Below are 21,867 nucleotides of genomic sequence, written 5' to 3' on the forward strand. Positions count from 1 at the left end.
CCAAGGCCACACAACCTATATATAGGTTTCACCCTCATAAAACATAAATCTAAGCCTCAGCAGAATCAAAGCAATCCACTTAAATTCTTTCGGCTATCTTCCTTCCTCTTTGGAAAAAGATGGCACCATTCAGATCCTCTATAATTTTTATCATAATGTCTAGCATCCAATGAAAAATTACAGGGCACACACGCACACACACTCAACACACACACAGGACAAATGAACTGAAATCCAGGAAATTAAAATATACAATACAACAGACCCACAGGTGATTCAATTATTCAAATATTGAGCAGACAACAGGGCAAGCAGCCCATAGAGGATGAGAAGGAGACCTGAGACTTTCAGCATCTTGGGGCAGTACCTGTGGGGATCCCAGGTAAGTAGAGTCAGTTTCAGGACCACTGTGATGCCCTGGGTCTCCGTCAGTTGATTCTGGATGGGCTCTACAGTGGGGCAGACTTTATAAATGGTGAGTGACCCCCTTGCTGGGGAGACGTGGCACTGGGTGATGGACAGCTGGGAAACTGATGAGAGCCCTCAATCTCACCACGTCCGTCTAATACCTCCAAAGCAAACATTCCTGCATAGAAGGCCTGGGGGATTAAGGGGTTAGGGACTCAACTGATGTGTCAATAACATATTTCAAACTGTACATCACGAATCTCACCAAATGCAAAGGGGCAGAGAAGGTAGGGAGCATTGAGATAGTCTGGAGACTGTGTTCATGACTCTTTCTTTCTTTGTTTTTTTTAAAGATTTTCTTTATTTATTTGACAGAGAGAGACACAGCGAGAGAGGGAACAGAAGCAGGGGGTGTGGGAGAGGGAGAAGCAGGCTTCCCGTGGAGCAGGGAGCCTGATGCAGGGCTCGATCCCAGGACTCTGGGATCATGACCTGAGCTGAAGGCAGACGCTTAACGACTGAGCCACCCAGGCACCCCTGTGTTCATGACTCTTGTTCATGGCCCTGTCCTGCAGGTTTCCTCATTTGTGCCATGAGTAAGGTGGACCCAGTCCCATCAGTGAGGGATGAAGCCACCAGTCTGCTCTGAGTGGAGGCAAGGGTGCATGTACCCTGGCCTCAGTTGAGAGAGCCTTGGGGTCCAGCCTGGCTCTACCTATACATTGCTTTTTGGTACTGGACAGCTCCCATGGCCTTTCTGGGCCTCAGCTTTTCCATCTATAATAACAGTAGCTGGCATTGACAGGCAGTTTTCACAAATGCTTGTGGAATCCTTGTAGCATCCTTATGATATAAAGACTATTATTAGTCCCATTTTATAGTTGAGGAAATCAAGACTCAAGGGAAGAAAAAGTTGCCCAAGATCATAGGGCCAGTCTATAGTAGAGTCAGGATTTGAGTCCAAGCTTTGACTTGGGCTTTGACTTTGACACCACGTCCCAAATTCCTCCTTTTAGAGCAGAGCTGAGGCCTCCTTGTAGGTTGGGAGTCACAGTTCTCTGTTGCACTGGGAAGACTTGTTCCTCAAGGCCTGAAGGACAGATATGCTCCATCATCTGCTCCCAAAACTGGGACCCCACTCAAGCTTTAATTTAAAAAATGTATTAAGGGCGCCTGGGTGGCTCAGTTGGTTAGGCGACTGCCTTCGGCTCAGGTCATGATCCTGGAGTCCCTGGATCGAGTCCCGCATCGGGCTCCCTGCTCAGCGGGGAGTCTGCTTCTCCCTCTGACCCTCCCTCCTCTCATGTGCTCTCTCTATCTCATTCTCTCTCTCAAATAAATAAATAAAATCTTTAAAAATAAATAAATAAATAAATAAAAAATGTATTAAAACATATATTTCAGATTATTTACATGATCTGTATTTACAAGGGAACATTTTTAAATATAGAAATGCATAAAGAAAGCAATATCTCTACTTAGAGATAATATCTGCTAGCACTTCTGTTTATTGCTCTCTAGTCTTCATTCTGTGCAGCTGGATATACACACAGATGTGGAGAATAGTCAGCCAGCTAACCTCTTCTCAGCAGGTCTTCCCAAAGGGACAACTGAACAGTATACTTTCTTGTCTGCCACATTAAGTCACGTAACCATTCTGGCAAAGAACAGACAGTTCCACAGAGTCTAAGCCATGGGGACCTTGTCATGCTGATCTCCCACCAACCATCCCTAAATGCTGCCTACTCATTGTTTCCCTGGTATGCCCCACCCCTCCTGCCACAGGACCTTTGTTCACGCTGTTCCTATGGAAAGTAGCAAACACTCCATAAATTTGTGTTAAAAGAATGAATGAATGTGGGGCGCCTGGGTGGCTCAGATGGTTAAGCATCTGCCTTCAGCTCAGGTCATGATCCCAGGGTCCTGGGATTGAGCCCTGCATCGGGCTCCTGGCTCCGCAGGGAGCCTGCTTCTCCCTCTCCCTCTGCCTCTCCCCCTGCTCATGCTCTCTCTCTCTCTGTATCTCTGTGTCTCGAATAAATAAATTAAAAAACCTTAAAAAAAAAAAAAGAATGAATGAAGGAAGGAAGGGCCCATTCTTTGAAGCCTTGTTCTAATCTCACCCTTACCAAGAAGGTGTTACAGATTTCCCTGGTAGAAATTAGTCTCTGATTCCAAAGCTGGACATTTGTCCCCCTATTCAACCCCAGGTCTGAGGATATCAGCTTCTTCCTCTAATTTGTCAGCTTTTAGGGACTGTGTTTGTCTGTCTCCCTAGGCCTCGTACTACATACTTTGCACACCTCATCTCATTTCATCCTCTCCAAACCCTAAGAGAGGTTGATGCTCCAACACTCACATTATGGGCAAAGAGGCTGCACTCTGAGAAGCTGAGTAATGTGCTTCCAGCCCCTGGAAGAGCCAAGACCCACACCCAGGAGGTAGACTCTAGAGCCAAAGTCTTAATCACAATTCAACTTCATGCAGTATGTTTTCTTTTCTTTTTTTTTTAAAGATTTTATTTATTTGACAGAGACACAGCAAGAGAGGGAACAGAAGCAGAGGGGGTGGAAGAGGGAGAAGCAGGCCTCCCGCCGAGCAGGGAGCCCGACGCGGGGCCCGATCCCAGGACCCTGGGATCATGACCTGAGCCGAAGGCAGACGCTTAACCGACTGAGCCACCCAGGCGCCCCCATGCAGTATGTTTTCTACCTGTGGACACGTGTTAGAGCCAGAAGGCCATTCTAATGTGGGTCATTTGAGAGCAGGGGTTCCCAGCAGATGTTTCAGCATAACCACCCACCAAAACATCACCGCATGCCCCCTCTTTGTAGAATGTAAGCAAGGAAGCCCAGGAGAGGAGGCAGAAAGGGCAGGTAGGGGTCAGAGTCTAGGGGAAACATAATGCCAGGCTTGGAGCCTCCACCTTAAGGGTTTTTTTTTTAAGATTTTATTTATTTATTTTAGAGAGGGGGGAGGGGCAGAGGGAGATGGAGAGAGAATCTCAAGCAGACTCCCCATTGAGTGCAGAGCCCGATGTGGGGCCCCATTTCATGACCCTGAAATCATGACCTGAGCCGAAACCAAGGGTCGGTTGCTTAACCGACTGCGCCACCCAGGTGCCCTAGTTTGCTTTTTAATAGACTATTTTTCTGAGTAGTTTTAGGTTCACAGCAAATTTGAGCAGAAAGTGAAGAGTTCTCATATACTTCCTGCCCCCTATGCACACACAGCATCCTCCATTACCGGCACCTCCGCCAGAGTGGGGCATTTGTTATAATGATGAGCCCAACTGACACATCATTATCACCCACAGTCCACAGTTTATATTAGGGTTTGCGCTTGGTGTTGTATATCCTATGGGTTTGGACAAATGTGCAATGACATGCATCTACTATTATAGTATGCAGAACAGTTCCATTGCCCTCAAAATTCTCTGTGCTCTACCAATTCATCCCTCCCTCCTTCTGAACTCCTGATAATACTGATTTTTTTTTCTTACTGTCCCTATAGTTTTGCCCTTTCCAGAATGTCATATAGCTGAAATCATCCAGTATGTAGCCTTTTCATATACTAGGCTTCTTTAACTTAGTAATATGGATTTAGGGTTCCTCCATGTCTTTTCATGAGTTGATAGCTCATTTCTTTTTAATGCTGTGTCATATTCCACTGTCTGGATGGGCCACAGTTTATTTATCCTACTGAAGGACATCTTGGTTCTTCCAAGTTTTGGCAATTATGAATAAAGCTGCTCAAACCTCCACGTGCAGGTTTTTGGGTGGATATATATTTTCAATTCCTTTGGGTAAATACCAAGGAGTGTGATCTCTGAATGGTGGGGTGAGACACTCTGGAAGCTTTGATCAGGGTTGTGAAATGCACGTCCACAGGTACCATTGTCAGCACACCTGCTCCCATTGGTCAGTTGGATGGGCAAGCGTTTGCAGAACAATAGGGACAAATGTGACTTTGCCCCCTGATCTTGGGTACGAGCTAAGGAGAATCATTTTGTTCCTTCTGGAACCAAAGGTGAGGTCTTGCCTCTTCTTACAACACTCCCAAGCTGAGGAGGATGGGATGCAGCCTCCTGAGCCATCAGCGCTGGCCCCGGAGCCTAGTCTGGGGGCCCAGGATAGCAAAGGCTCAGCATGAGTAAGCTGCAGGAGGGACTGCTCCAGCTCTCCTCTCGTGGGCACCCCTTCCTTGGAAGCCACGCTCTTTCCCTGGTCCCAGCCCAGCTCTCCACCCCAACAGCTCCTGCCCTGGGTGGGACCTGGACCAGCCATGGCCTTTGCCTCCTTTCAATCCACCTGACATATCACCTGCCAGAGGACACTTCTGGAAACTGTTGAGGCTGTCTCTCCCCCTTCTAGAAACCTTCAATGGCTTCCTAGTACCTAGCCCAGCGGTTCTCAAAGTGTTGTCTGGGGGTTCCCAAGAAACTTACAGGCGGTCTGCAAGTTCCAAACAAATTCTAAATTAGTATGAAGACGTTATTTGCCTCTTCTCTCTCATTTATCTCACAAGCGTAGAGCAGAATTTTCTCGATACTCCATGACATGTGATACTACAACAGACTGAAGGCAGAGCAGATGTGAGGATCCAGCTGTCTTCTATTAAGCCAGTCATTATGGAGATTTAAACAAATGTAAAACAGTCATTCCCAGTTATGATGTTTTTGGAACATAGAGTTATTTTTCATAAAAATATGTCATTTTGTTAAAATGCAATCAGTTTGTTTTATTTTAAAAGAAATCAATAAATGTATATTTAAAAAATTTCTCAGTATTAGTTTCTTTTATGGCAAATATCAATGGGTGGAATCCATGTAGACAAAAGCTCTTTGAGGTCTTCGGACTTTAAGGGTGTGCTAAGAACAAAGAAATTAACTCCTGGCTGAGAGGATCACGTCTAAACTGCCTCCAGCTTGGCATTCAAGACGCTGCCCTCCACTCGACCTTCATACATTTATGCTCCAGCAGCATCCAGGTCCTGTGGGTCCCCAGGTGATGCCAGGTTAAGTCTCGCCTCCCAGCCTTTGCTCATGTGGTCGCTTCTGCTTGCTTGCAATGCCCTTGCCCCCCTTCTCTCCCTGTTAGTCTTTTAATTTCAGCTCAATCAGCACCTGCTCTGGGAGGCCTTCCCTGAGTGCACCTCATGGCACCCAGCTCCCCAGGGGAGGCTGTGTGCCTGAGTCCTGTCCTCTTCCCTCCCAGTGCCCCTCATGGGCACGGAGCTCTGCAGGAGCCCCCTCGATGCTGCTGCATTGAGGGCGGTGGGAGTGGTGGGGGTGGTGGTTAAGGGCTGGGAAGGGGTCCCTCTTTGGTCACCTCTGAACTGCCTAGCACAGGGCCTGGCTTAGCTGGATGCTCAACAAACTTCCAACTCTTTGAAAATCCATTTTATTTATTGCACGAACATTAACACAGAAACGAGTCACCCCAACAAATGAAATTTGTCAAATTGTCGCATCCCTGCTCCGTTCCCCCACCCAGTTTCGGTTTTTTGCATCATTGTGATACCAGCTAAGCACAGTCCTAAGATCTGTATTTTCACTCAGCTGTGAAACACAGTATTTCCCCAAATTAAAAAAAAAAAGTTCAGAAAATAATCTATTGAGTTGATCTAACAACTGACTTTCCTAATTTGGGACCTTTGGCTTTTCCAGTGTGATGAAGTTTATTCTACTCCCATTCAAAGAGCAAGTATTTAAAAGTGTCCATCTGCTGGCAAATATATGGTGAAATGTATATACTCTCTCATCACAGTGTAAATAGAAAGATCCGGATTGGTAAATTCTGTGATGTGTTCCTGGGGTCATAAGATATTCCAACACATAAAGTAAATAATTCTGATCCTGAGATGTTATCCTCAAGAAATCGTGCAAACATTGGAAAGATCCAGCATTTATTTAACTGGGTTAAGCCTTCAAAATTGTAGCCTGCACTACAGTTTTGCACTCTAGTTTCTGGAGGATTCAGGATCCAGTCAGGTTTTGCCTTCTTTCTTCCCATATATTCCCTGATGACAGCTGTTCTCTCTCCTCCTCCCTGAAGCCTCCTTCATGGGGCGTCACCATCTCCAGGAAGCCCTCACCCCTCCTTGAGGTCTGGGCCAGTAGGCCAGGAGTCAGGAGCCAGAGTTGGTCCCAGGGTGCCAGGCTGCCAGCAGGAGAATGCTGCCTCATTTGTCTACCCTGTAACCTTTCCCCTCCAGTGGCAACATTAGTCACCAGTGGGGCCGAGGGGCCTTAGCCCCCCACCTCCCCCACCCCATGTTCTGGCTTCACTCACCTAGGAGCCCCACATCTGGTCCATAGCGCTTATGTCCTCAAGGGCCAGGGATCTGACCTTGGTTGACAGAAAATAATGACAAGTCTCCTATACCCCCAATCCTGGCTTGCTAGAATTTTCCTGTATACTTACTCACTCAGGCGCCCCAGAGATGGTGTCTGATTGTGTACAGAAAGAAGAGGTTTGTTCGTTCATTCGTTCATTCATTCATTCATTCATTCGACATTTGTTAGTACTTGTACTGTATCTGGTCCTTCTCTGGGCGCTGGATCTGCTGAGGAGAGGGAGGTTCCTGCCCTCAAGGAGCTCGCAGGCTTAAGGGGCAGACTGATGAATAAAAAAGGTGAGAACCAGACTAGCCAGAGTTGACACTTTCTAAATGCTCTCTCCATATTGGACAGGAATGGCAAGGTAGCCTGGTTAGACCTCCATGTTGGGAAGCACAGTGTCTTTTTTGGGAAACAAGGAGGAACAGCCCTCACTTAGCTGGGGGTTGACTCCTGAGCAAAGTTTTAAGGCTGAGCAGGAGTTAGCCAGCTGGAGAAGGAGAAAGCCGTGTCCCTAGTAGACCTAACAGCATGGACAAAGGCTTGGCACGGACTCAAGTTGGTTACTGCCCAAAGAAGCCCTGAATTTTGAGACCTCCTTTGCGTATTTTTTGTGGGAGGTGGGTTTGTCACAAAATAGTGAGGAAGGAAAACTCACCCTTCTTCCCTGGCTGGAAGGGAAGCACCAGCTCTAGAGGAGGATGACTTTGGATTAAATCCAGCTTTGCCTCTGACCAGCTGTGTGGCCTTGGGCAAGTCACTTCACCCCTCTGAGCCTCGGTTGCTACATCTTCCCCCAAGAACCATACACTGCATCACTCAGAAAAAAAACAATTCAATGAGATAATGTATGTAAAGTTTTAATACAGGGTTTCTCAACACTCTTGACATTTTGGCCTGGATGCTTCTTTGTTGTGAGAGGCTGTCCTGTGTATTGTAGGATGGTTAGCAGCATCCCTGGCCTCTACCCATGAGATGCCAGTAGCATCTCTCACCCAGTCTGTGACAAAATATCTTCAGACATTGCCAATGTCCTGTGGGGGGCAAAGTCACCTTAGGTTGAGAACCACCAGGCTAATACAGTGCCTGGTATGGAGTAGGGGCTCAACAAATGTTTATTTTCTTTCCCCTCCCAGTCTGGAGGGAGCACTAACTCTTGTCCTGTTGGAACAGAAAGGGCCTTTAGTGATCACTGTGCAAATAGAGAAACAGGGCTCAGAGCGGAGAAGTTAGCAGCCTAATGTCACACAGCATGTTACTGGCAGAATGAGTTAGGTAGGATAGAGACAAAGTAGCCTTGACGAGGGGACCCCAAAACACAATGGTTTAAATAAGCTCGCTCATTGCTTTACTGCCACAGGGCCCAGAGATGGGTGGTCGGGGGCTGTTGGAGCAGCTCTGCTGTCTTCCATGCAGGGCTCCACCTCTAGATCTCAGGGAGTTACTCCACTTATTCCCATTTCTAATGGAAGAGAAGAGAACGTCAGGAGGAAGGGGAGGGAATGCCCCCTTTGTCTGTTTTTAAGGAAGAGCGATGCCCATCATGGGGCTTGAACTCATGACCCTGAGATCGAGAGTTTCAGGCTCTGTGGACTGAGCCAGTGAGGTGCCCCTTTCTTTCAAAGCACAAAGTGGAATTTGCCGCATTACTTCTGCTGATATGCCATTGGCCAGATCTTAGTCACATGGCTACTGCAAGGGAAACTGGGAAATGTAGTCCCTGGCTAGGGGCCATGTACCCAGCTAAAACCTGGGGAGGGAGAGAAGAATGATCCCTGGGGGGACCGTTGGCAGTCTGGCCATAAAGACAGGGTAAAAACCCAAGATCTCCCAGGACCATGATTCTCTAGACGACATAAGGGCTTTCATCAGTCAATCAACAATCACAGGGCGGTCATAACAGCAATTTCAGCATGTAGAGGGGACACTCATCTGGGCTCACTAGCTGTCAGGCCCCAGTTAAGACACTTCCCACCCTCACAACAGCTCAGCAAGTGAGGTTTTTTCTGCTAATTCCATTTGACAGGTAAGAAAACTGAGATTTCCAGAGGCTAAGTAACTTGCCCAAGGTTTCAGGGCTAGAGAGCAGCAGGGGCCGTGTGGAGCTCAGAGGTGCCTAAGCCCTGGGCCCTCACCCTGTGCCCAGCAGCCCCTCGGCACACCCTGAACTGAGGTCTTCACAGGATTGCTCAGGAGAGCTGGTCTGCAGCCCCTCCAGGCCACCCCGAGGGCTCGAGGGACCTCTGAGGTGACTTGACCCCGGGAGGCAGCCTTCTTTAGAGGGAAGGCCCTTGTGGAAGGGGGGGCAGCCTCCTATCTGCAGGCAAAGGGGAGACTGGGGCCTGCATATGGGCAGGAACAACAGCCTTGAGAGGCTCTCGTATGTCCTGGGCAGAAGAAAGCAGCGCCTGCCGGGGGCCAGGGAGGCAGCCAAGGTGCCTCGGCTACTGGATGTCAGCTCTCTGAGCAAAGGCTCTCATAGTCATGTGTTCAAATCCTGGCTCTGCCTCTTGCTCACTGTGTGACCTTGATGAGTCACTTTGCCTCTGTGAGCCTTAGTTTCCTCATCTGTTAAATGGGGACAAGAATAGTGTCTCCTGGCGTTGTTCGGAATTGGTGAGGTCCTACGTGCCGGCAAGGGCAGCGCTCCGTGATGGTGGTGGTGGTGGCCTCAGCAGAGTGATGCTGTCTGGACCACGGCCAGGCACAGCCTGGGCAGGCCGGAGAGGAGCTGGTCTCCATGGGATGGTTGAGCACCCTCAAGGTGCTTGGCTTCACCAGGCAGGCAGGGCCCTCGCGCAGCCTGGCCGGTGGGCCCACAGGCTCTCAGGGCTGGGTGGGTGAGCCCTGGTGTCGCGAGACCATGGGTGTCCTCAGGTGCTGCTTGAACTGATCTCTGTTGCAGGGGAACCCTAGCCCTTCAGAGGGCACAGAGGGGCAGGCTGGGAAGTGGCCTAGGCCCCTGACCCTATGTCACTCTGCCCTATACTCCTGAGCCCACAGACCCAGTGTCCCCCATCCTCCATAAGGCCTCTCAGAGTCCCTGGGGACTCCCTGAGGGGAAGGGAGGAAAGCCCTGGGTGGGGTTGCCCAAAATGTGACTGTCCATTCCTACTGCCCACCTGGCCCAGAGTAGGCCCTCACTGAATGCCTGCTGAGCATGTGAATGGATGAATCAAGAGCCTGCCACTGCCACCAACTGGCTGTGTGACCCTGGGTCAGTCTCTTGCCCTCTCTGTGTGTCAGTGTTCCAATTTGTAAAACAAGCTGGATCGTCCCAGAGGTCCCTTCCAGCTCCCACCCAGGTCTCTACCACCTAGTTGCCCTCCCCCAACCCCAATGGAGGGAATAAAATGGGCCACACAAGAGGATGCCGAAGTGGTCTTTAATTGCAGGGGGTGGAGGGTGGTGAGCACAGAGGCTGCTGTCCCGACTGCGAGGAGGAGTCTCTGGGAGGGCCCCTTCTGGCTGCGCTCAGGCTGTCACTCTGCTTGGGGCGTGGCTGCACCTTTCCCAGATGGAGATGCTACAAGGGACACTGGGCACCGATCTGGAACGAGACCACAGCCATCAGACACTGCTGCCCAAACTCTTCCCTACAATCCCCTGCAGGGTCTTGAAGAGGGGGCTGGCACCTGTGGTTTGGGGTTTGTCTCTGGCACCTGGCCCTGACTTATCCTCTGCCCCTTACTCTCCTCTCCCCTCACCTTAGGAACAATGGCAGATGTGAAAAGACTGATCAGAGGCCAAGACTGGAGCCAGGGTTCAGGGCTCAGTATAGGATCAGGATCATGGATCAGTCTGAGATCAAGGTCAGGGCTCAGTCTGTGACTGATGTCATTGCTCAGTAAATCACTGAAGTCAAAGCTCAGTCTGTGATCAGGATCCAGGCTCAGTCTGGGTGTGCGAAAAAGGCTCAGGGTGCAGAATGTGACCAGGATCAGGGCTCAGGCTGGGGCCAGGGTCACAGCTCAGTCTACAACCAAGATTAGGGCTCAGCCTGCTGCTAAAAAAAGAAGAGAAGCTGAGCCTTGCTTTGGCTTCACCACAGGTGCCTGTGGAGGAGCCTCATCCTCTGTGTGGGGTACAGCACCACCCCTTACCTTCAGGTGGACATCACCCGCAGTCCTCCTTGTCTCCCTCCTCAGACATCGTTAAGCAGCTGGTTTTCCTTTTGAAATTTATCTGAATAATAAAAAAATAAATAGCAGGCCTCAGGCTCCAATAGAAACCAGACCCTGATGGCCGCCACTCTCCAGTGGGTCAGTCTGACAGCCGTGGAACCTCAGGCATGTCAGTCCACCTCTTTGAGCCTCAATTTGTTCATCTGTAAAATGGGTATAATGACGGTACCCACCCCACAGAGTTGTTGTGAGGATCCAATGGGATGGCAATATGCAAAGCACAGAGTGATTGCCCGAGGAACTGATCAGTGGCTGTTTCCATAGAAGGGCCACCTCCAGGACCCTGACACTTACCCCACTTCTATTGCTCCAGCATCCCCAGCAACCCCAGCCTTGCCTAGAGTCCCAAAGGCCAAAGAAAGCCCCCCCTACAGCTGGAGGAGAAGCCACAGTTTCTCAAAAAGAGGGAAAGAGAAGGGCAGGTGTTTACTAGTAATGCCTACTGGATATTAGGCTCTATGCTTCTTCTTTTAATCCACTCATTACCCTCCAGTGTTTACAGTCTTGGTTCACCCAGGAGGAAACTGAGGCTCAGACAGGCAGAGCCACTTGAATAAGGCCCCACAGTTGCTAAATAGCAGAGCCAGGATTTGAACCCAGATCTGGCCCATCTTCTTTCTCACATCGTTCTGCCAGGCAGGTTCTGTGGATTTAAAGAGGGAGGATGGTAGAGAGCTCACAGAGGCCCACAGAACGCCCTCAGTCCTGTCACATTCTCCCAACTTGCTCAGATGCTGGGTCTTCCTGCTTCTCCAGGGTCCCCTGACCACACCTGCTGTGGGGTGGGCACAGGGTGCATGCCTGCCCTTGGAAGGCTGCAGAGGGAAAGCACCCCCGGTCCCCAGGCTGTGACTTACCAATGATGTCCTGAACAATATGCATATCCAGGGTGGAAAGTAAGGTGTGGATCAGGGGGCACACCTGTGGGGGAGTGAAAGAGTGAGAAAGAGAGAGGGAGGGAAGGAGGGAGGGAGGGAGGGAGAGGAGAGGAGGGCCAGGACCAGGAAGAAGGACAGATCATTATCAGCTGGGGCCAAACTGCCAGCCACCCACCAAGATCCCACAACCTTTGACCCTTAGGATTCTAGAACAATAGAAACCTAGAAGTCCAAAACTGGAGACCCATAGGATGCTAGAATTCTAAATCCTTAGAATATTGGAATCCTAGAAACTTGAGAATCTAGAGTGTTAACATCCCAGAACCTTACACTCTTAGAAACCTTGAACTTTGGAACCCTGGAATTTTAAGGAATCAAATGGGGCCCTGGAAACCATAGAGCAGAGAGTTTCTCACTGTGTGTGTGTACAATTCCCTGAGGATCGCTTTAATTTTTTTTTTTATTGTTATGTTAATCCCCATACATTACATCATTAGTTTTAGATATAGTGTTCCATGATTCATTGTTTGTGCATAACACCCAGTGCTCCATGCAGAACGTGCCCTCCTCAATACCCATCACCAGGCTAACCCATCCTCCCAACCCCCTCCCCTCTAGAACCCTCAGTTTGTTTTTCAGAGTCCATCGTCTCTCATGGTTCTTCTCCCCCTCCGATTTCCCCCCCTTCATTCTTCCCCTCCTGCTACATTCTTCTTCTTCTTTTTTTCTTTCTTAACATATATTGCATTATTTGTTTCAGAGGTACAGATCTGAGATTCAACAGTCTTGCACAGTTCACAGCGCTTACCAGAACACATACCCTCCCCAGTGTCCATCACCCAGTCACCCCATCCCTCCCACCCCACCCCCCACTCCAGCAACCCTCAGTTTGTTTCCTGAGATTAAGAATTCCCCCTGAGGATCGCTTTAAAATGCACATTCTGATTCAGCAGGTCTGGGGGGCTGCGGGGGGCGGGGCGGGCAGACTGAGAGCCCGCATTTCTAACCAGCTCCCAGGTGAGGCCCCAGGGCTGCTGGGCAGAGGACCATATTTTGAGTCGTGAGGCTCCAGTCACCCGGAGGATTTTTCTTTCCTAACCCCGGATTCCCAGCCCCCTTCCAGAATGACTGATTCAGACTCTCTGGATCGAGTAAAAATGGTTTTGTATGATGCATAGATGAAAATACCAGTTTTATAGGTCTGTGTTTATGTTTTAAATTAATTATATAAATGATATTCATTTCTAAATTATGGTAGAGATACAGTTTTCTTTTTAAAATACATGTATTTAGGGCACCTGGGTGGCTCAGTTGGTTAAGCGACTGCCTTCGGCTCAGGTCATGATCCTGGAGTCCCTGGATCGAGTCCCGCATCGGGCTCCCTGCTCGGCAGGGAGTCTGCTTCTCCCTCTGACCCTCCCGACCCTCCCCCCTCTCATGTGCTCTCTCTCTCAGTCTCTCTCTCTCAAATAAATAAATAAAATCTTTAAAAAAATAAAATAAAAATAAAATAAAATAAAATAAAATACATGTATTTAGGGGCGCCTGGGTGGCTCCGTCATTAAGCATCTGCCTTCTGCTCAGGTCATGATCCCAGGGTCCTGGGACCAAGCCCCACATTGGGCTCCCTGCTCGGCAGGAAGCCTGCTTGTCCCTCTCCCACTTTCCCTGCTTGTGTTCCCTCTCTCGCTGTGTCTCTCTCTGTCAAATAAATAAAATCTTTAAAATACATGTATTTAAATAAGCTTATGTAGAATTGTATTGTTTAAAGGAGGAACACACTAGCTAAAAAAGCATATCCGGGGTAGGTAGACACGGGGAATGGCCCAAGTCTGGGACCCAGTGATTTCAGCTAATGTCAGGCCCCTGCTCTGCCCTCCCTCTCCCCAGGCTGAGTAAAGGGGCACAGGTTCCAGCTGACAGCCCGATGAGGAGTTTGCCCCTCAGAAGAAAAGGCGCCCAGAGAGTACAGTGGGGTTGTGAATGACACACCTGCCTCCCCTCCCCCGCAGGCATGGCTCTGGGCCCCGAGAAGTGGAGGACTCACATCCTTCTCTACCAGGCGGGACACGGTCTTTGTCAGGAAGTTGCTCGCAGTGTTCACGGCCTTCTCCATCAGAGTATTGTGGCTGGAAAAGAGTGGATAAAGCCTAGTTCGTGGGCAGAACGGCCACGCAGCGGGGGTTGGGGGGGTGGGAGGTGGTGGAGCACCTTGAAATCAGGTAAACCCAGGGACACCGCAATGCCTTTCTAACCACAGACAGGGCCTCTATTCAGGGGTGCCCCACTTCTGACCAGGCTCACCTGTGAGAGTCTCATCACAACCTTAAGATCCCACTCTTTCATTCGACACCTATCTACAGATCACCACCTGCATGCCAGGCATTGATTACGCTGAGGACCCGGGGATGGGCAAAGCACAAGCAGCTCCTCACCTGGTACCTAAACGTGACACAGGTCTTGCTAAAGGCTGGCTCCTTCCCACCTTCAGCTCTCAGCATGACTGACACCTCCTCAGGGCAGCCCTCCCTGACTGCTTGCCTAAGGGAGGGCTTTATATCATATAGTCCTGTTACACGCACTGCTCTGCTTAGGGCTCATCATAAGCTGACATTATCCTTGAGGGCTCTTTACTGATGGCCTGGATACTTGTCTGTCTGCCCTTCCCTCAGGACAATAAACTCCAGGAAAACAGGGTCCTGGTCGGTTGTCACCAATAAATTCTCCAGAGCTCAGAGCCTATTTGGAACATAGCAGGTGCTCAAACATTATTGGCTGAAAGAAGGACTGAAGTAAACATAGAATTAAATATAGAATGATGGGGCGCCTGGGTGGCTCGGTCAGGTAAGTGTCTGCCTTTGGCTCAGGTCGTGATCCCAAGGTCCTGGGATCGAGCTCAGAGGGGAGCCTGCTTCTCCCTTTCCCTCTGCCCCTCCCACCCCCACTCATTCTCTCTCTCTCTCAAATAAATAAAATCTTTGAAAAAAAAAATAAAATGACAGCTTGTGACAAGTACTTTGAAGGCCAAGAGTAGACGATTTCGAGGGAGAATAGGATGAACCTTTTTAGAACCTGAAGGTTGAGAAGTACGTGGAGGTGAGGGGAACGGTGTTCTAGGAGGCCGGAAGAGCGTGTGCACAGGTCTGGAGGTGGGGAAGAACTTGTCTGAGGCCCAGAGCAAAGGCCAGGGTGTCTGCAGCAGAGTGAGCGAGGACAAGAGTGCGGTGATAGGAGGGTGGGGCCAGATCCCGATGAGCCCAGACGGCGGTGGGGAGTGCTTGGGCTGAGCGGGCTTAGGCAACAGAGTGGAAGGCCATTTCACAGATGTGGACACTGAGACCCAGAGCAGCAGGATGCATTTCCTGGGGCTGCCGACAAGGCAGTATCCAGCAGGGCTCAGGCCCGTCCATTTATATTCCAGCCTTCCCCAGTAACATCGGGCAGTAGAGCCTTTCTTTGGTTTGGCAAGCTGTGATCAAATCCCTTGAGGGAGTAGGGTGGAGTGACCTCTGCTCATGGCCCTCAGGGCTGAGAGCCGAGAACCCAACCTTGCTTGCCCCAAAGCCAACCTGCCCCGGCCTTCGACTTCTAGACCATTCTCCTCCAACAGCCGCCTCCAGGGTCACCCCTCCTCCCCTCACCCTCTTCCTCCACCAGACCTGCCCTTGCAAGCACACTGTTTAAGAGGTAGATTTTTTGTGGATTGACAGGGATCAGTGATTTAAATGGAGAGGATTCAGTTTGCAATATCTCGTTTCGGGAATTTTCCAGTGAATTGAGGACTCTCTAGGGACAATTTGAAGTTAGGGCTCATGGTAAGCATTTACTTCTCCTCCTCCTCCCACATGGAGGCAAGAAGAAAAATACAATTTATTATTATTATTACGGTTATTGAGGGATATAATATAATGATAAAGGGGTCAATTTTTCAAGAAGCAGTAACACTCCTAAATGTGCTGCACCTAACACCAGCGCTTCAGAAAGCAGGAAGCAGAACTGACAGAGCGGCCGGGTGATCAGAGGCCAACACTCCTGTCTCAGGAATGGAGAGAACAGGAAGTCAAAGTCAGCATGGATGTTATTCTCACCGAGCTCTGAGTGTGTGCCCGGCTCTGTGCTAAACACTCGTATTTTCCCAGATGGTCGGCTCAACAGCCGGTGAGGAGACATTATTGTCACCTTCAGGTTACAGATGGGAAAACTGAGGCTCAGAGGGGCTAGGTTGGTCACAAAGTTCTAAGTCGGTAGCTGCTATTTGAACCAAGGTCTGTCTGACTCCAAAGCTATGCTCTTTTGCCACATTGTGCCCCCTCAGGACAGGAATAGGGCTGAAGCCAGGGGATCCCTGACTCCTCTGAGAGCCCGGCTCTGCTGAGACGGACCAGCCTTACCTGTCCGGCACGGCGAGTGAGATGCTGTCTGGATCACCGCTGCATTTTCCTATGATCGCTCTGGGGGCACCAGTCTGGGCATTGGTCGCAACTCTGACATCAGTCAGGAGGTCCAAAGAGGCCTTCAGGTTGACCACCTGGCCAATGACAGGCCTGTAGGAAATAAGATTCCCAGTGAACAGAGGTCTAGAAGGCCCACTAGGGTTCCTCCGCCTGTGTGGATCTTTAACTCTCCAGCTTGTCTATGGATAATGGCAGCATCGTCTGGATTCCTAATTAACATTTACGTTAAGGGCTTCTTCGCCTGGCCACACGGATTTGGTTCGAATGACAGTTTTATAGAGCACCACCCTAATAATGAAAATAATAATAATAGTTGACATTTATTGAGGGCAAATTATACGTTAGGCATTTCTAAAAAGCATTTTTTCGGGACACCTGGGTGGCTCAGTGGCTTAAGCGTCCGACTCTTGATTTCGGCTCAGGTCATGATCTCAGGATCCTGAGATTGAGCCCCATGTGGGGCTCCCCACTCAGCGGGGACTCTGCTTGAGATTCTCTCTCCCTCTCCTTCTGATCCTCCCACTCCCCTCTCTCTGTCTCTCTAAAACACATAAATCTTTGAAAAAAAACCATTTTTCCTGGATTAATCCATGTCATCATTATAGCAATACCATGAGGTAGAAGTACTATTGTTATCTTTATTTTCAAAATGGGGAAACATTGGTATAGAGAGGTTAAGTAACCATCCCGAGATCTCGTAGCTAATGAATGATGGAATCCCCGTGTCCTCAATTTATCTTCTTCCACACATGCTCATTTTCCTATCTCTCTATCTCTTTTAAAGTAATTACAATACTTTAAAATTGCATTTTTCACACATGCCCTTCATTATATACTGTGCACTACTCTATGTGTTTAGCTATAATGGTCACTGCTATTTAAAGAGAATCTCAAGAGACAAAATAATGCTGGAGGAAATTTTGCCAGAGTTATAAACGCTCATGTCTTCTCAGGTTTTCAAATTTTACAATTAGATAAATGTTACGATTTCAGAAATACTTAATGAAGGATTCTTTCCAAAGAGACTTGGTTATGGCCAAAGTTCATTAGAACATTTTAAAGCTTCAGATTTTAGAGCTGGAAAGGCCCCTTCATGTACAGATTAGGAGACCGAGGCCCAAGGCCACACGGTAGCATGGGAAAGAGCCCGATTCTGGTTTGGAGATCCATTGGCCATGCTGCACAGCCTCTCCCAAATCCCGGATTCTAATGCATACTCACAGGGCCAGGGTGACATTAGCGACGATGGGGACCCTTATGTTAATGACTTCGCCATCAGGAGTCAGTTCAACTTTGATTTTCAGGATGCGGTAGTTAATGATGTTCAACCTGTGCAAAAACCACAATTTCCCTTTGTCATTCCCCATGCCAGCCATGGGCTGACGTTCTCTACACCAGCATCAGGCTGAGCATTTGGGCCTCACCAGCCTTGCCTTCTTTGGCCTTCACGGTACCCCCGTGCAGAGGTTTTTATCCTCTCCATGTTATGGCCTGGCATACGGAGGCTCAGTCAGATGTAATTTCCCACAGAGATTCCAGGGAGAAGTAAGTGCCAGAGTCAGAATCTGAACCCAGAACCTTTGATTCCAAACGTCCTCATGTGGAGCCAGCGTGGTATGAACTCGTCTTCTCTATCCTGAGGGGATTCAGACTTTTATCCTCAGCTATATTTGGAGAAGAAAGACTGACTCCTTGGAAAAGGGACCTCAGGCACCAGCAAACAGGTGGAGGTAAGGATTAAGAGGCTCTTTACCCTGATTCTAAAATTACATAATATGGAAGCCCAAACCCATGAGATGCCCAGATTGGCCCTGCAGCCCTGCGTCTGATTTGCTCAAGCTCTGATGAACCTGGCCTCAGACCACCTTGACTCTGTGGGGAGGAATAAGGTTTATCAAACTTTTTGACTTTGACCTTAAATTCACCTCCCCAAAGATGTGTTTTCCCTTTTCTTGGAGCAAACATCTTCACCTAGAAGCATCAACTCACCCCAAAGTCTCATCCTTAGCTGGAGTGATCTTAGAAAGAGCATCGTTCACCAAGTTACTCATTTCCTGCACCTTCTCCTAGGCCAGGAGCCAAGCCTTGGATTCCTGAAGCTTCCCCAAGTTGGCGGTCAGTTTCTGAACGACAGCTGACAAAAACAATTGCCATTTAGTGTTGTCCATCACTTATGGAACAGTGACCATGTACCAGACACTCAGTAAAACTATTTGCCTATGTTATTTCATTTACTCTTCATAACAGCCCAAATGAGGCAGATACTGTTATTATCTGCATTTTCAGATGAGGAAATAAAAGATCAAAAGGTTAAGAAATGTGCCTAAAGTCATGCGGCTGGGGAGCCTTTGTTCCTTCCATGCTGCCTTCATACTAATATATACTCATCATTCATAAACAAAGCAATCAATCAATCAGTTAACCAGGCAATTCATATTGCTTGTACACCAGCTTCTAGTAGTGACTTGAGGGGGTTGTCTATTGCTCTAAATGAGATGTTCACGCAAGTTTGAAGAACTAGGTCAAACAAAATGAGAGAATAAGAAATAGAAAATCTAGAATCAAGCAAAAAGTATGGTTCCAACTCATAAAAGTGGCAAATGGGAGTCCCAGGATGACAGCTTTGCAGCAGGCCCCGAGAGCAATAATTCATACAGAAGTATGAAAACGAAGTGTCTTAATGGAAGGGCTCCAGAGAAAAGAGGGATTAGATAGATATGGCAGATACAGAACAGTGCATATGCAAAGAATTAAGGATATGTGTATAGAAAATAATTCAAGTGAAAAACAAGGCAATTATTAACTCAAGGAAAAACAAAGGCTGTACAAGAGAAGAAATGTAACTATGGTTCTGCAACTTGCCTGTACAATCAATGGTATCTACCTAGTTATAATGATATAAGAAACAGAGACTACCAATTTCAATAAAAGTATTTTTGGTCCTATAACTCATTAGGTGACCTTGATCCAGACACTTCTGTTTCTGAACTCAGTTTTCTCAGCAGTGAAATTAGAGAGTGGGTCCCTTCTATACCTTTGAAGCTCTAAACCCTGACAAGGTTTGAAAGGTAGCCATTTATAGCATTTAGCATTATAGCATTTACTTCCTCCTATAATGTTTCAAGAAAATGAAAAGAAAGCCAAATTCTTTTAAGAAATCAGAATAAAAAAGATACATGATTAAATATAAAGCTAGGTAGCTTTAAAGCTACCTAGGCTTAGGTATAGCTAATTTCCTTAATTTCCAATGAATTAATACATATCAATAAGAAAATTGAACAACCTAGCAGAAGAATATGCTATGAATATGATCAAAATATTTATGCTAAAATATATAAATAGCTAATAAAATATGAAAAAACGAGTGAATTCTTTCATAATTAGAGAAATGCAAAGTGAAATGAGTTATAATCTTTTATCTATGAGATTAGCAAAACTTTTAAGTTGCCCATAGCAGTGCTATCAAGAGAGTAGAAAAAAAGACACTCTCCCAAGACTTTTGGAGAGAATGTTAATGTAGGGAATTATTTGTCAACATCTCCTATAATTGAAAATGTGCATACCTTTTGAACTTTTGAAATCTCAGTTTTAGGATTTTATCCTCTGCAGATATTAGGGGAAAATGTGCCATGATATAATGTATAAGAGGATATTCGTTTGAGCATTGCTTGTTCCCCGAAAAATAAGTGAAAGAACCAGAAACTGAACAGCCACCTTTCTCAGTAAACCACCCATAAAGAGCAGCCCCTGGTGGCAGCCTCTGGTAATGCAGACATAGCATTCAGGAGGCAAGCTCCTAGGTGCCACTGATCATCACTTGTTGACTCACATTCAAGTGTATTGTCAATGGTCTCAAGTTCTTTCTCAACAGCAGGTTTCAGCTTGTTCACAACATTATAAAGGTCGTCGCCAAGATTTCCAAAAAGAGACGCCGAGGTCCCGGTGAGCAGATCGCATAAGAGAACAAGTTTCCAAAGCTGAAGCATCTTGTCTTGACACCTGGACAGTCATAGGACGAAGAGAGAATTACCCAGAGGGAAAAGGAATCTTCGATAAGCACCTGTCTCTCTTACACTTCACATTCCTTTAAGATAAATGTGGTTCGCTTCTGTTTTATAGATGGACAACTCAGGTCAGAAACCTAGAGCAACTTCTCCAGAGACACACAGCCAGTGAGTGGAGGAGCTGAAATTTGAAAAGTCACACTTAGCTCCAAGTCTGTGCTCTTTACACAAAAGTCCTTTGCACATGTTGGCTCCTCTGCCTGGAACATCTTTCCTCGTCTTTGCAATTTTACCTAAGTCATTTCCTACCGACTCTCCAGCTTCAGTAAGACATCATGCCCTCTGTAAATCCCACCCTGGACCCCTTCCCTTCCCAGAGTCGAGGTTAGGGGGTCCCACCACACCATCCTGGTGTCTTTGTCCTCTGATCAGCGTTCTAGGTGCCAGTTAGTGATGACTTGTCTGCTTTTCTCACCAGGCTGTGAACCCCTTAGGGGAGGGACTACAACTGACTTTACTGTTCACTCTCCAGCCCCCAGTAAAAAACCTGGGCCTAGTACAGTACAATAAATATATATTTGCTGAATAAAAGTATGAACAAACAAATGGGCACCATGTCATGACCCTGCATTGCTCATCGGTTTGATGCTTCTTCTAATATAATCTATCTCTTAATATGCTATATATGCTATATTCAAAATATTAGCTAATTCAAGTGGCCCCATCCTTCTGCCTCTTGCCCCCAAAACATTCTGCAGATCACCATGTGGGGTGCCTTCGGGGGGAAAGACCACCACTCACAGGTTTGGAGGAGGGTGTTCGGAAATCCTTGCTCCTCTGTACGGTCTCCTGGGATTCTGCTGGGTGTGGGTGGCCCTTATATGGTGGTGACAGCGTTCCTCCTGCCTAAGGAGCCATATTCTCTCCTCTGCTGCCTCACTGGCCCGGCTCACACGAGGACAGGACCTTGCCACAGCCTCAAGGGCCCCCTTTTGCTGAAGCATTTGAGGGACCCCCCAAGTCTGGTGTACACCAGGCTAAATCTACGAAAGTGGGGAGTAACCAGGCCCCCTTCTTCCTGAGGCTCTCCAGATCCCACTCTCGACAGTGGTGTGGAATTCTTGAACAAGCACATATACACATGTATGCTCACACATACACATGTGTGTATGAACAAGATGGCACAAGCTAGACTCCTATGAAGAACACGATACGTATCCCTGCCTGCAATGAGAACTTCTTACAGAACCGCAGAGATCATGTTACCACTGTTCTGAATGAAAGAGCTCACTCCCCACAAAGGGGGATTTGGGTCTCCACAGATTGCCTGGGTCTGTTTTGTTCTTTAAAGCCTTTAGATACAATTATCTGGCAAAACCCACTGGAGAATGAAGCCAATACTAAGGAAATGAGAAAATATATCATTTGAGCGCCTAGATCCAACTGTGCCTGAAGTCATTTATAGCCCAGGACTTTTTGGTTCAAATAAATTTCTTCTTCCCTCTTTTTTTGCTTAAGCCCATGTGAGTGGAACTCCTGCCACTCATACCCACAGCAGTCCCGACTCGGGCATTCATAGGCTCACATTGGCCTCCTCCC

General features: G+C 47.9%; 1 protein-coding gene across 1 annotated transcript; it reads right to left on the minus strand.

Annotated features, from left to right (window-relative positions):
* Nucleotides 1–10,853: 10,853 nt before the first annotated feature.
* Nucleotides 10,854–21,160, minus strand: BPIFA2 (BPI fold containing family A member 2). The gene is made up of 8 exons (XM_032419301.1): nucleotides 21,070–21,160; nucleotides 20,094–20,263; nucleotides 18,254–18,398; nucleotides 17,486–17,593; nucleotides 16,202–16,354; nucleotides 13,858–13,939; nucleotides 11,790–11,853; nucleotides 10,854–10,933 (listed from the first exon to the last, which is right to left on the minus strand). Exons 3-8 carry the CDS (start codon nucleotides 18,313–18,315, stop codon nucleotides 10,893–10,895), a joined length of 510 nt encoding a protein of 169 aa, XP_032275192.1. The 5' UTR covers nucleotides 18,316–18,398; nucleotides 20,094–20,263; nucleotides 21,070–21,160; the 3' UTR covers nucleotides 10,854–10,892.
* Between the last annotated feature and the right edge of the window lie 707 nt (nucleotides 21,161–21,867).

Source organism: Phoca vitulina, unplaced genomic scaffold (genome assembly GCF_004348235.1).
Source record: "Phoca vitulina isolate PV1807 unplaced genomic scaffold, GSC_HSeal_1.0 scaffold22, whole genome shotgun sequence".
Classification (NCBI taxonomy): Eukaryota; Metazoa; Chordata; class Mammalia; order Carnivora; family Phocidae; genus Phoca; species Phoca vitulina.

Excerpts from the sequence above, each read along its gene's own strand:
- BPIFA2 (XM_032419301.1), bottom strand. The coding sequence starts at position 18,315 with ATGAGTAACTTGGTGAACGATGCTCTTTCTAAGATCACTCCAGCTAAG. Across the intron at positions 17,594-18,253 it reads GCTAAGGATGAGACTTTGGG|GTTGAACATCATTAACTACC; the intron begins GTGAGTTGATGC and ends GTTTTTGCACAG. Across the intron at positions 10,934-11,789 it reads TATTGTTCAGGACATCATTG|ATAAATTTCAAAAGGAAAAC; the intron begins GTAAGTCACAGC and ends TTTATTATTCAG.